At 53.0% G+C, this 14,321-nt stretch overlaps 1 protein-coding gene and 1 long non-coding RNA gene across 2 annotated transcripts; one reads left to right on the forward strand and one right to left on the reverse strand.

Annotated features, from left to right (window-relative positions):
- Nucleotides 1-935: 935 nt before the first annotated feature.
- Nucleotides 936-9,778, reverse strand: LOC133748197 (uncharacterized). The gene is made up of 3 exons (XR_009864441.1): nt 9,697-9,778; nt 6,204-6,307; nt 936-1,013 (listed from the first exon to the last, which is right to left on the reverse strand). It is a non-coding gene; the product is annotated as an uncharacterized LOC133748197 (long non-coding RNA).
- On the forward strand, nt 8,812-10,572 carry LOC133748196 (metallothionein-4). The gene is made up of 3 exons (XM_062176832.1): nt 8,812-8,842; nt 9,905-9,970; nt 10,481-10,572. The coding sequence occupies exons 1-3, from the start codon at nt 8,812-8,814 to the stop codon at nt 10,570-10,572; spliced, it is 189 nt and encodes a 62-aa protein (XP_062032816.1).
- Nucleotides 10,573-14,321: the final 3,749 nt, after the last annotated feature.

Below are 14,321 nucleotides of genomic sequence, written 5' to 3' on the forward strand. Positions count from 1 at the left end.
AGTGACACACTAACATAGAAATCCACAAACCAAAGACACACAGACTCAAACAGGGATATACACTATGCACACAGACACATGAACACTTAGAGAAGTACGCAGTCTGCCCCAGGTGTCCATCTGGCTCTGCCCTCCCCCAGGTACACACACACACACACACGCATGCATGTACAAGCACTGTGAGTTGCCTTAGCTGAAGGAACACATCTCTAGAAAAAGAATATAGTTAAAGGCAATGTGAAGATCAAGGTCAAGATCAACAGAACCTCTTACTGATGATAAAATAAAGACCAGATCCTCAGAAGTGGGACAGCAGAGGAAGCATCTGGTGAGTCCAGCAGGGGAGGAGCACAGGGTGCATGGGGTGGGGGGCGGGGGGCGGCGCTGCCCTGGCTCCCCTCAGCCAGCCTCCAGTCCCTGAGTGTCCTGGGGTTTCCTGCATCACCTGCAGGGACTGGCTGGGGCCAGATCTGTGACCAACAAGGTCACGGCTTCCTGCTATTCCCTCGAGCTTCCTACCTGCTGCCTGCTCTTACTACTTCTGCCATCTCACTTTCAAAGATGACAAAGGGGCAGGCAGGTGTTTGGCACAGTGGTTAGGATGCCTGCATCCCATCAGAGCGTCTGAGTTTGAGTCCTGTCTCCACTTCTGAGTCCAGATTCCTGGCTCCCTGCTCCAGCCCCCACTCAGCCCCAGCCATTACAGTCATTTGGGGACTGAGCTAGTGATGGGCTCTCTCTGCATCTATTTCTCTCCCCCTCCTCCCTTCCTCCCTTCCTCCCTTTTGAATAAGGAAATAAATAAGACAAGCGGATGTCTGGAGCAGTGACGTGACTTATCAGAGCACTGAGATTAAGCCCCAGGCTTATCTGACACCGAGACCACTCAACCACCCACGTGAACCCTCAGTAGCGTCCGCCTTAATATCACCTGTTTCCTTGAGCTCTTGGTGTGAACGCCCAATCCTCACTTTTCTCTTAATCTTGACCGTGACTCCATGAACAGGCCTTTCCTGTAGGTGAGTTCACAGAGATCAGACAGCTTGTCAGAGGCTGCACAGCAAACATTTGGAGGAACCACTGTGGGAACCAAGTCTGAAGGACCACAGCCCCCGGTCTTCACAATGCTCTCTCTTGCTAGGGTGTGAACAGCTGATGAGATGTACAACCAGTGCGAGGAAGACTGGACCCCAGCTCACCTTCTGACGACACTGGGTGGCCAAGACTTGCAAATTACACCTCACGGAGATCCCAGTGCTCTCCTCCCTTATCAGCTGGGCAAACACTTCAAAGGCAGAATCGGGAAGTATCAGAGGAGGCAGTGGGGCAGGGGCACTCTCAGAAGTTGCTAGAAGGAGTGGAAATCGGCATAGGATCTTTGGGAAGCAATTGCCTCTCACAGCCTAGCCGTCCTCCTTCTAGGAATGAATGAACTCCATGGACTCATCTACATGGCATGAATGGAGATGTTTCCCATACTTTTTGTAACAGAGAAACCATGAAAGCAACCTAAATGTCTGTCAGTGGAGGGATGGGTGAGCAACACGTGACACACTTGTCTCCGTGCAATGTGATGTTATAGGGTAGCCACGCATGAACACGGAGAGATCTCAAAAACACGGGGCCGGCATTGTGGCATAGCAGGTTAAGCTGCCAATGTTGATGCTGGCATCTATTTTGGGCATGGATTTGAGTCCTGGCTACTCCGCTTCCAATCCAGCTCCTTGCTAATGTGCCTGGAAGAGCAGCAGCAGATGGCCTAAGTGCTTGGGCCTCTTCACCCACATGGGAGATCTGATTGAAGCTCCTGGTTCCTGGCTTCAGTCTGGTCCAGCCCTAGCTGTTGTGGCCATTTGGGAAGTGCATAAGCAGATTAAAGTCTCTCTCTCTCTCTCTCCCTCTCCCTCTCCCTCTCCCACTCTAACTATATCTCTCCCTCTGTCTCTGTAACTCTGCCTTCCAAATAAAAAATCTTTGGGGAAAAAAAAACAGTGGGCGTGGACAGCAGTAAGAGAACAAGACTTATATGTCATGGTATCACTTATATACTTTTTAGAAACACACAAAGCTGGGGCCAGTGCTGTGGCGTAGTGGGCAAAGCCACCGTCTGCAGTGTTGGCATCCCATATGGACGCCAATTTGAGTCCAGGTGCTCTACTTCTGACCCAGCTCTCTGCTATGGCCTGGGAAAACAGTAGAAGATGGCCCAAGTCCTTGGGCCCCTGCACCCATATGGGAAACCCAGAAGAAGCTCCTGGCTTCGGATCGGCCCAGCTCTGGCCCTTGTGGCCAACTAGGGAGTGAACCAGTGGATGGAAGGCCCCTCCACCGCCTCTCCTTCTCTCTCTGTGTAATCTGATTTTCAAATAAATAAATAAGCAAACACACAAAGCAATTCCATACAAACATTATGTATGTCTGCACACTCATAAAAAAGTATAAAAACAAGGGGCAGGCACTTGGTGCAATAGTCAAGACACCACTTGGGCTGCCTGCATCCTTATTGAAGTGCCAGGGTTTGAATCCTGGCTTGAATCCCAATTCCGGCTCCCTGCTAATGTGGACCCTTGGAGGCAGTGGGAAATAGCCCAAGCTCTTAAGTCCCTGCTGCCCATATGGGAGACCCTGATAAAACTTCTGGCTCCTGACTTCAATGGGGCCCAGCCCTGGCTGCTGTTGGCATTTGGGCAGTGGTCTAGCAGATGAAAAATCTCTGCCTTGCAAATGAAATGAAGTTAATAAATGTTTAAAGTGTAAAAACAGGTATGGGATGGACACACACAGACTTTATAATCAACTTCCTTAGTGGAGGAAAGGTCTGGGAGGGATATAAAAGGGAAATGAATTCCTTTTTTTTTTAAGATTTATTTATTTATTTGAAAGTCAGAATTACACAGAGAGAGAAGGAGAGGCAGAGAGAGAGAGAGAGAGAGAGAGAGAGACCTTCCATCTGCTGGTTCACTCCCCAAATGGCCACAACGGCTGGAGCTGAGCCAATCTGAAGCCAGAAGTCAGGAGTTTCTTCTGGGTCTCCTACATGGGTGCAGAGGGCTCAAGCACTTGGGCCATCTGCTGCTGCTTTCCCAGTCCATTACAGGGAGTTGGATTGGAAGAGGAAAAGCCAGGACACGAACCAGTCCCCATAAGGGATGCCAGCGACTTAGCCTACTATACCACAGTGCTGGCCCGGTGAACTAAATTTCTTAATTCATAGCCCTCGTGCTATGTGCCAGATACTTTTCCAGATACTGAGCATACAACAGGGAACAAAACAGATCTGGGTGACCTGGGTGACCCAGAGCACTGCTGCTCACTCAGTGAGACAGAACCTCCTAGAAGTTCCTGGGAATAGTGACAGGAAACAACTCCTATTTTAATGGGTCACTCTGAGTGTTATAGTGGCAAATGGAGGGTCACCGGCAGAGAAAGAGGACAAGGGCCCGTCTGAGGCACAGGTGGGAGGTGATGGAGGCTTAAATCGGGTGGCAGCTGTGAAGGCAGACCAGCCCGCAGGAGGTGAGGCCGGGAGCAGGAGCCCAGATGGGACCATGGGACCTTGAGATGTTGTCTGACATTCATGGGGAGAGGTTGAGTGGCAGCCGGAAATAGCAGAGTTCACAAGCAGGGCCCAGGCTGGAAGTGCACGTTGGAGTCACTGGCCTAGGTGGTGTTTAAAGCCAGGAGCCTGTTAATTTTTTTTTATTTCTCATAATTAAAAGAGCTAAAGCAAATATGACAATGTTGACATCTGTTAACTCTGGGTGATAAGTAGAGTGGTGTTTGGAATCCTATGAATCCTATTCTTCGTACGTTTGAACTATTCTCTAATAAAAATTAATTAATAAACAATTTATAAAGCCACAAAGGCGGCAAGCTGCTAAACAATTCTGTCATGAGGGCTTCAGATCTAAAGCATGGTGACAAGTTCAAGTGGCCCTGCCGCCCACCTGAGCTCCATGACCAGGGGTTGGCCCCGTCTCCCTGGGTTCCTGCTTCTGCATTTGGACAGCGAGCAGGCCCCTGGCTCTTCCCAGTGTGGCCAGGCAGTCTACCCTGATTTTGCCCCCACTGTCTCATGACCCAGAAATACCCCACATGCAGGCCCTATGGGTACAAGGTCAGTTTTGTCTCCAAACAGAAGGGAATTGCAGCAAGAAGAGTCAGAGAGGACAGTGCCCTCCAGCCCCGCGGCCCTGGGATCCAAAAGGAATTAGGCTAAGCTTACAGGAAGGGGGCCCAGGGACCAAAACTCCACCATGTTTGCTGCTGCTGAGCGCATCCTGCCCAGGACCCCGGGACCAGTTGCTCCGTGAGCTTGAAACACACAAGCCGGTGGGTGACTGACCCAAGCTGACAAGTTGCATTAGGCCCGGGTAGTGACGGTAATATGAATAACCATAATATGAATGATAACATTATGCCCGGGTCTGAATAAAGTGCTTGGTGTGCATTCTCTGCACACAGCAGTTCTGCAGACAAGGAAGCTAAGGCTCAGAGATGGCAAGCCCTGGGCCCCAGATCACACAACAGAGGGAACAGAGCTGGGAGCAGGCCCCAGGGCGTGCGGTTCCGGAGCTCAAGCTCGGCTGCTCAGAGCAACAGGGATCTCCAAATCTCTCCAACAAGAGCCAAAGGAGAGGGTCTGGTGCTGTGACGTAGAAGGTTAAGCCTCTGCCTGCATTGCCTGCATCCCACATGGGCACCGGTTCAATTCCCAGCTGTTCTACCTCCAATCCAGCTCCCTGCTAATGCACCTGGGAAAGCAGTGGAAGATGGCTCAAGTCCCTGGGTCCCTTTGACCCACATGGGAGACCCAGAAGAAGTTCCTGGCTCCTGACTTCAGCCTAGCCCAGCTCTGGCTGTTTCAGCCATTTGAGGAGTGAACCAGCTGATGGAAGATCTCTCTGTCTCTCAATCTCTCTCTCTCTCTGTACTTCTGCCTTTCAAATAAATAAATCTTTAAAACAAAAAAAGAGCAAAAGGAGACAACTGGGTAGCACCCCGTGAGTTCATCAATGGCCCGTAGGTGTTTATGGAGCACCTGCTATGGGGCAGCACGCAGTGTGCTTGGCCACAGAGGTGTGGAGATGAGCACCTGACAGCCTCTGCTCTGAGAACCCTGTGGCCTGGAGAAACGGGTTAATAAGCCAGTGTAGTAAAACCAACGGCTCCAGCGGACTTCTGGGAAGTTCCAGGCGTCCAGAGGGTCCTGTATGTGGACGTGGGGGTCTCAAAAGCAAAGTGCAGGCTGGAGGGTGGACTCCCGGCAGGGTACCTTTCCCTGCAGTCACTGCATAGCTAAACTCCCATTCCTAGGCCATGAGTTCCAGCAGCTTCTTTCTCATAGAAACTGCTGGGCAGAGAGTAGTAGGTGCAGAGAGTAGCAGGTGTTCACCTTTATGGGACAGGGAGGTCTATGTTGGGTGAGAGGTGCAGCACCAGGTGCTCTTGTAGGACTACCTGTTTTGTGGTTCTGAGAAAACCACTTAAATGTTCGCGTGCGTTAAGCAGAGACCAGACCTTGAGGAAAGGTGTGGGACTTGGGGCCAAAGCAGTGGTCATCTCCACTTCCCGGCGTGCGGCCATTCAGTAGGTGCTCAGTCCATACATATGGGCCACTGAGAAATAAATGGCTCAGCTGTGTGATAAGGAAAGAGGTGCTCCAAGTGGCAGGGCTTCCTGGCAGAGGCATTCTGAACTCGGGACCCCTCAGCGTTTGCCCCGCCAAGATCTACAAACCCCTGAACTTGTGCAGAAAATGCTGTGCTCTTTTCCCTGTAGAGAGGACCCAGAGTTTTCATAAAATTTAAATATATATATATATATATATTCATTTTATTTGAGAAAGAGAGAGAGAGAGAATGAACATCTTCTATCCTCCACTGGTTCATTCCCCAAATGCCTACAACAGCCAGAGCTGGGCCAGGCCAAAGCCAGGAGCCCAGAACTCAATCTAGGGCCACCACGCGGTGGCAGGGAGCCAGGTGCTTCAGTCATGGCCTGCTAGCTCCCAGTGTGCATTAACAGGAGCTGGATTGGAAGCAGAGGAGCTGGGATTTGAATCAGGGACTCAGACAGGGGATGCATCCTGACAGCTGCACCCCACACCTGCCTCTTCACCAGACTTTGGAAGAGCTCCCTGAATCTCCCAAGAAGGCTAAAGAAATACTTGCTTTCTAGGTGTGCGGTTCAGCTCCACCTACCAGCCAGTTCAGGTCCTTAGGCTGCCATGTGCGTGTTCTTGTTTTCCTGCTAGAGTGGAGATGCAGAAGATGGCTGGAATGGCCAGATGGGCCTGTGGGAACTCCTTCAAAACATAAAAATAATCGTAAAATAAATAAAAAATAAAATAACTTTAAAAAAAGCATTGTGGCTCAGTGACTTAAATCAGCTGTTTATGATGTTAGAACCTCATATTAGAGCTCTTGTTTGCGGCCTGCCTGCTCTGCTTCTTCTTCTTCTTCTTTTTTTTTTTTTTTTTTGACAGGCAGAGTGGACAGTGAGAGAGAGAGAGAGACAGAGAGAAAGGTCTTCCTTTGCCATTGGTTCACCCTCCAATAGCCGCTGTGGCCAGCGCATCGCGCTGATCCGAAGCCGGGAGCCAGGTGCTTCTCCTGGTCTCCCGTGCGGGTGCATCCTCACAGTACTCCCGGGCTATAGCAGAGAGCTGGCCTGGAAGAGGGGCAACCGGGACAGAATCAAGTGCCCCAACTGGGACTAGAACCCGGTGTGCCGGCGCTGCAGGTGGAGGATTAGCCTATTGAGCCGCGGCGCTGGCCCCTGCTCTGCTTCTGATCCAGCTCCCTGCTGACATGCCTGGGAAAGCAGCAGAAGATGGCCCAAATACTTGGGCCTCTGCTACCCACATGGACGTGGATGGAAGATCTCTATCTCTCCATCTCTCCCTCTCCCTGTATATTGTTCTACCTTTCGTAATAAATCAGTCTTTGAAAAAGAAAGAGAGCTGGACCAGTCTGGGCGTAGTTCCCCGTGGGCAGGATTGTTTCTATCTCCAAGGCCCAGAAATTAGGAAATATATTCATATTAGAGACTAGGTTTTGAAATTATCATTCAACTGGGGCCTTAAGCAAGTTCACTGTTAATCATCCAAGGAAGAAGCAGTGCTGGCACGGGTGGCTTAGGTAAGGATGAAGGAAAATTCCATTCCCTTCTCTGGGTTTACCTGGTTGGGCCAGGCCCCTCAGCACCTTCATGGCTGCTATGGGACACATCCAAAAGGTAGGGGGAAGCTGGTCCACCACACGAGGCGGCCTGGGACTGGGCTGGGTGTGCGGGCCCAGGAGGATGGACCTGGCCCCTGAGCCTGAGAGCAGCCACCCAGTCTTCTCAACCACGCACTGTGTATCTGCTCACTGTTGGCTCCCAGCGGCCAGCACCGCGCCTGGCCCTCAGAAGGTGACCCAAGCATGAATGTCCCCTTTCGGGCCATGGACCCCCTTAGGGCAGGGAGCCTTTTGTATCATTGCTACCCAGTGCTTGCCACAATGCCCCTCTGACAACCAGGGAGCTGAACCTCTTTCTCTTTGTTGGAAGTTCCCAATCAGATGAGTGGCTCCATGGTCAGACGGAGGCGCAGGAGGTCCTTATAGATGAGTGATGGAGACCCCACGAAGCTGGGAGCTGGAAGGAGCTGTCAGCACTGGCCCAGGCCTTGCTGAATGGTGACTGCGTTTTTCAGCAGGGGTCCTCAGGATAGCCACGCACAGGGGACGCATGCTCCTGTCCATCCCTCACCCGTTCTTTCATTTGCTCACTCACAGACTCACTCTCTCTCTTGGGTCTCCAGTCACCGGACTGTTCATCTGACTCCTTCCCTCCTTCACTCATTTAACACAGAAAACACTGCAGAGCACTGAGCAGATAGGCAAAGGCTTCAGACATGAGAGCCCCCAGATTGGGGCGAGGGAGTTGGGGCCGGGGACACAAATAATCACAGCAGAAGAGAAGCGAGCAAATGGCATGAGAAATGTGCCAATAGAGAGAGGGAGATCAGAGGTGGCTTCCCGGAGGAAGTGTCGGCAGCAGCATCCCCAGGCTTTCTTCGAGAGGGTGGGAGTGGAGATGTCAGCTTGGGTTGGGGGAGCACATTGTGGAGAGCCCAAAGCTACGTCACAGAGCACTTCGCTAAGACGGAGGAGCCGTCAGCTGCTTACGTAAAAGAATGGGGTTAGGATGGAGGCTGGGGGTGGCTAATTCTCCCCCAAGTCCTCTCCTTCAGTGGTCTAGAAGTGGGCTCACGCCCCGGATTTTCTAACTTTTCACCCCTGGGGAGAGGGGCAACCAGGGGAAGTTCTTGGTGGAGCTGAGGATGGAGACCCACTCCTGCCCACGATAAGGGCTTTTATAGTCCACCACGGGAGAGGGGATAAGGCCCTGGGCCTGGGTAGAGGCAAACTCTGTGAAGGAGGGTCCAGAAATCACAGACAAATAGGATGCTGAGCGCTTGGAGACTGGCTGGAAGCAGCTGCCAATCTGAGCCCAGTGAGTGGCATTGGCAGGTGGGAGGATGGGCTACAAGCAGCCACCTGCACCCCTTGTGAAAAGCACCCCAATGACTATACTGCTTGGCCTCTCCCCTGCCCTCCTTCTACCTGCTCTCCCCAACCCCCAGCCCGCGGCGTCTTGCTGGGCCGTGTGCAGGGCGTCTGGCCCCAGGGAGAGGTGGGGTGAGCCACAATCCACACCTACACGGCTATAAATAGGGAGCCTCCCGTGGCTGCTGCCTCAGCCTCCCTGCTCCAGCCGTGACATCACCAGAGCCACCAGAACCACTCACTTTGCACTTGGACCATGGACCCCGGAGAATGCACCTGCATGTCTGGTGAGGGAGCAGCCGCCCTTGAGCCCCGGGACCTCGTACCAGCTTCCTGCAGGGAGCCTGCAGGACTCCGATCAAAACTTCCGATTTGCTGGAATCCAGGCTCAGGGAATGGCTGGGGTGGGGGGAACCTGATAACTTGGCCCTTCCTGCCTCGGGCCCCCGGGGGCAGCCAGCAGTGCGAGTAGAAAAGAGCTCTTGGTGAGGGTTTGGGTCCCCCTCTGATGCTCATTCTGCAACACTTGATTATTTCTGGTCCTCAGTGTCCTCGCCTGGAAACTGAGGTTGCGCATCCCCAGCTGCCCACATCCCAGGGTGCTGAGAAGCGGCTAACGGCTACTTGCAGGGGAGTTGTCAGAGGTGTATGCCCCCGCCCCCCCCCCCACCCTGCTCTGGTCTGGGACCGCTTAATTCCAGGGAAGGGTGTTGGCTGGAAGGACAGACGACAGGTTCCAAGCCACTCCGGGCCCTTGCAGCCTCGGGAAATGGTACTGCGAAGCCTCACAAGCCTCCTCATGTCTGTGTGCAAACTCGCACACAAGACAGAAGCTTCCAACATTTGGAAACTTAAAATGGCAGTTGGGACAACTTTTTTAAAAAAGTGTGGACAGATGTTTTGCTCCCTACAAAGACTAGCTCTGGCTGTCCCTTGGGGCCTGCGTGTGCCCCTTGCCCCTCTACCCACCCATTGCTGGTGTGCTTCTTGCCTTCGGAAGGTGAGGGGGGGCTCAAAGGCTTCCAGAGCTGCCCGAGGAACCTTGGATTTGCTGGAGTCGGCCTGTTCCACTGCTCCCCAGCCTGATGGCCGTCATAGCCCTCTGGGTGGCTTTCGTACAGTACTGATTTCTTTCCCTCACCCGGACTTGTGAAGCAGACTGCATCAAGGGCTGGGCCCAGGAGCCGCATGTGTAATAAGCTTCTCAGCTAGGACTGACGGAGTGATGCTGGTGCAGCCGCTCCCAGGACGGTGCCTGCACCGGGTCACTGGGGCGCTCAGTTGCGGGCCGGGTGTTCCCCGCTCCATCTCGGTCCTCACGCTTTTGGTGGCGCTGTCCTCTCTTCTAGGAGGAATCTGCATCTGTGGGGACAACTGCAAATGCACAACTTGCTCCTGTAAAACATGTCGGAAAAGTGAGTATGGTGACAGCGGGGGGCGAGAAAGATCCAACCCCCCAGCCCCAGTTCCCCAGCCGCAGCGGGAGGGAGTGGGTTCTGGGTGCTGTTTCCCTTTGGGGAAGACCTGAATTGAGAGCCCAGCAGAGAGCAGGGGCGGAGCTCCTGGGGAGGAGGATGTCTGTGTTGCCTGGAAGAGGAAGGGGGGGTTCTGTCCTTCCCAGGGGAGAAGGGGAGGGGCACGGGTCCGGAGTCACGAGCCCTGAGTTCTAGTCTTTGATCTGCCACTGTCCAGTGATCTTGGTAACCCCCTTCCTTCCCTGGGCCTCTGGTGGACTCTTGATGTCCCCTACGTTCCCTTCCAGCCCAACATGACACAGCTTCCCCTCGCCAGGTTCTCTGCTAAAATGCATCAAGGCCTTGTGCACACCCTCTTCTTTTCCTACTTCCTTAGTCGTGGTGGTGAGGGCAAAGGCAGGAGGGGAGTGTTGACCCAAAGCTGATGTGTCCGTCTCCTGACCTTTTCAGGTTGCTGTCCCTGCTGCCCCCCGGGCTGTGCCAAGTGTGCCCGGGGCTGCATCTGCAAAGGGGGCTCAGACAAGTGCAGCTGCTGCGCCTGAGCCCCATTCCCAGGCTGGGAGAGAGGCCTGGGGAGCATCTGTACAGTGCAGGAGTGGAGAAGTTGGAATGATTGTACCATAGGTTGTGCTTTTTATATGTTTGCCCCCAAGTGGTGTTGGTGACAGCCATTGCTTGCAGCAATAAAGTTTTCACTGGTGATTGAGTGGTGGCTCGGAGCACTGCTTTCCCCCAGCCCAGCAGGATGGAGAAGAGCTGGCTCTGTTGCAGATCCTGCAGGTACCCAGCCACATGCCTTCTGCAGGTGGCTGCATCCTACAGGACCCTGCAGCTCTGCCCAAGGCTTTCTCCTGCTGCATGAGCAAGCCTGACCCATGTACAAGGCAGACTGGGAGGACTGGAGACTACACACCCCTAGGCAGAGCCCTTGGCCAGTGGCAAGTGGGAATCGGAGGATAAATACCGCCAACATCTTCACCCTTCAAATGGGACAAGTCTGAGACTTGCTGCCCGCTGTCTCCCAGAAGTCTGCAGCAGCATTTGCAGCAGGTGCAACTTGCTCATTAATAAACTGGCTTCTGGGACCGGCGTTGTGGTGTAGCAGGTAAAGCCACCGCCTACAGTGCTGGCATCCCATATGGGTGCCGGTTCGAGACCTGGCTGCTCCACTTCTGATCCAGCTCTATGCTATGGCCTGGGAAAGCAGTAGAAGATGGCCCAAGCCCTTGGGTCCCTGCACCCATGTGGAAGACCTGGAAGAAGCTCCTGGCTTCTGGCTCCTGGCTTCAAATCAGTGCAGTTCCAGCCATTGTGGCCAATTGGGGAGTGAACCAGCATATGGAAGATGCTCTCACTCTCACTCTCTCTCACTCTCTCTGCCTCTCCGTCTCTCTCTGTGTAACTCTGACTTTCACATCAATAAATAAATCTTTTAAAGAAAAAATAAACTGGCTTCCTTCCCTCTGGGCCTCAATTTCCGCATCCCCCCATCAGTGCTTCCTGGGAACCCCATCCAAAAAACTAGGTGTACAGGGTCTACTTTCTGGGTAACCCAATCTTTGCCAGGTTTTTCTGGCATAGTGTTGGTCTGATGCCTCCTTGTGCAAATGTAGCTGTTTGATGGGTGAGAAGATCAAAGTCCCTGGAGATGCAGTGGGGAAGGGCAGGTCTCTGCCTCTTACTCACACAGCAGCTCTCAACAGAGCAGAAGGCAGACCCGGGCTCTGAGATGGTGCTCATTCATGCAGCCAATCGCCCGAGCCTGGAGCAGCCTATCAGACACAGGAGTGGGTGAGAAGGGGGCTTTCTCCAAGTCACAGGGCTGCTCTGTGGTGCCCCGGGGAGCTGGGCTTGGCTGGCAAGAGGAGGAGCAGGATTAACTGCGTGCTGAGCACTGTCCCTGTTTGGAAGTCAGCTGGGGCGTCCCTGGGGAAGGTTTCCCCCTTCCATCCACAAATTGCACTTTAGACTCACATCACCATGCCAAGGAAAGCGCTTGGTCTTTCGCCTCTCCCTGGCTGTGTGACCTCAGCCAGGTCTTTGAACCTCTTGAGGCTAAGCGTCCTCCACTGTAAAATGCAGGGAGGAGCCGCAGCATCGCAGCCATGCACATAGTAGGTGCCTATAAACGGGGTTTTTAGGAAGGCTACAGCAGCTCTTGGGCTCCTGTTTGTTCAGCTCCTGAGCAGACCCCTGCCAAGCCAACCCTTGTAACTGCACAGCTCTCGGGCACCCTGGGAAGGACCTGAGGTCAGCCACTATACCTTCCAGGGGGCTGAGCAGACCCCCGTGTCTCCAGCAAGCAGACCGGCCACTCTCACTGCAACCGCAGCCTGGCTGTCTGTAGGGAGGCCAGCGCAGCCCATCCGAACGCCTGGAGGGCAGGTGCACCTGAACAATCTCCCTGATGCCTAGCGCATCCTTGGGAGGGAGAATCCGCCCTCAGATTCTCATACTAATACCAGCAATACAGATAAGTCAGATGTATGGAACACTTCATGTGCACCAAGCAGCTTACACACATTTTCTCCCAGACTCTGCATAATCAAGGCCACCTCGGAGTTGGACAGCGAGGGCCCTGCCCTGGGCCATCCTCCTCCCTGTGGGTGAAGAGTCCACAGGAATGTGTGTGTCCACTTGTAATTCGTACCTGCTCACCTCCGCACATCCCGTGTCTCACGCTTTCTGAACCTAGGAGCCCAGAGCCCAGTTCCACGGGGTTAGGCCTCTTTCCAGGGTCTGTCTTCCCTGAACACGGACTGTGCCATCAGTCTGTGTGCTCCTAGGCCTGAGCATGGCCAAGGGCAAATGTATCCAGGGGTGGGGGGACGTGGGGGAGGCGTTGGACACGGGAGTCTTGGTGACTACACAGGATGGCACCAGCCAGGGTTGGGAGAGAAGTGGACGAACAGCAGTGAGTGTTCCATTTTTGCTGATGTTAGGGCCAGGCCTGCACCATCACCCTAAAGGGTTAGAACCTTCTATAACCACCTGCTGTGCAGTACCATCCGAGTTTAAAGCAGAACTTGTAGGCTGAGGGTGAAAACCTTCCAGGGACAGCCCAGCTGATTTCCAAGTGGGGATAGTGATGGTGTGAATTATGAAAATCGGCAGTCCCAGGACTCAGTGGATCCTACTTTGGAGCTCAGCCCCACAGGACAGCCCGGGGCTGCTCTGTGACCTTGGAGAAGGCTCCGTTCTTACCCATTCCTGCATCCGATGGCTGCTTGTGAGACTGGGAGAGAAAAAGGCTGCTCTGGTACTATAACCCCACTAAGTGCCTCCGCTTTATGGATGGGGAAACTCAGGCTTGGGGTCTCAGTGTCTTGACCAAAAATCACGCGGCTTCTAGGGGACAGGACTGGGACCTGAATTCAGGTTTGCCTGTCTCTGAGGCTAACTCTTGCCTATGCTATTTGGGTAGGACCAAGAGAAGGAAGAAGCCAATAACTGCCCCAGACCCAAGAGCGAAGGGTCACTGCCATGGGTGTCATGCTTCAGAGAGCCCATGTGTCACAGACACACAGAGCATGAATTAATTGAAGAAGACATGGGATCCCCCGTAACGCAGGAGCTGACATTTGTCTGGCATTGGGATCAAGCAGTCCTAACCATCGGCTCTTGTTACCGACACTGTTCAGGCACCAGGGAAACACGACTCCATCCCCGGGCCTCTGGCCAAAAGGCGTCACGGACTGTCCCAATGCCAGCGTCAGAGATGGACACGGTTTTCAAAGTGCAGGGGAGATCGGAGGAGTGGAAGTGAAAGAAAATACAAAGCAACTAACTCATCAGATCCTTTCTTTCAAAAAACCACGAATGCAATAGATTCTCAGGGTTGTGTCATTAGTGTAGCACATCCTTTTTTGGCCCCCCTTTCATTGTGTTCCAATTTACATCTCCAGAGTCGTCATGATTTTTTGCTAACTACAGAAGTTGCACAAGGTAACTGAAGAATATTTTGTAATGTTAAGCAATTCATATTACTCATATAAATTTACATTATTCTTAAATTTGTCTGTGGGGGTGTGAATGCTATAGATGAGTGTTTGTATGCCCTTCCAACTCATATAATTTTTAAAAGATTTATTGATTTATTTCCAGGACTCCCACGTAGGTGGCAGGGGTCCAAGCACATTGGCAGGGAGCTTGATTGGAAGCAGAGCAGCCAGGACATGAACCAGCGCTCTGATGTGGGATGCCAGCTTGGCAGGCAATGGCTTAACCCACTGCACCACAATGCTGACTCCAATTTGTGTTTTTTAATGTTTATTTATTTTCATCTACTCAA

The sequence above is a fragment of the Lepus europaeus genome, chromosome 19 (genome assembly GCF_033115175.1).
Source record: "Lepus europaeus isolate LE1 chromosome 19, mLepTim1.pri, whole genome shotgun sequence".
NCBI lineage: Eukaryota > Metazoa > Chordata > Mammalia > Lagomorpha > Leporidae > Lepus > Lepus europaeus.

Bases quoted from the DNA above. Each gene is read 5' to 3' on its own strand.
- LOC133748196 (XM_062176832.1), top strand. From the start codon at position 8,812: ATGGACCCCGGAGAATGCACCTGCATGTCTG. The intron at 8,843-9,904 runs GTGAGGGAGCAG...CCTCTCTTCTAG, and splicing joins AGAATGCACCTGCATGTCTG to GAGGAATCTGCATCTGTGGG. The intron at 9,971-10,480 runs GTGAGTATGGTG...TGACCTTTTCAG, and splicing joins CTGTAAAACATGTCGGAAAA to GTTGCTGTCCCTGCTGCCCC.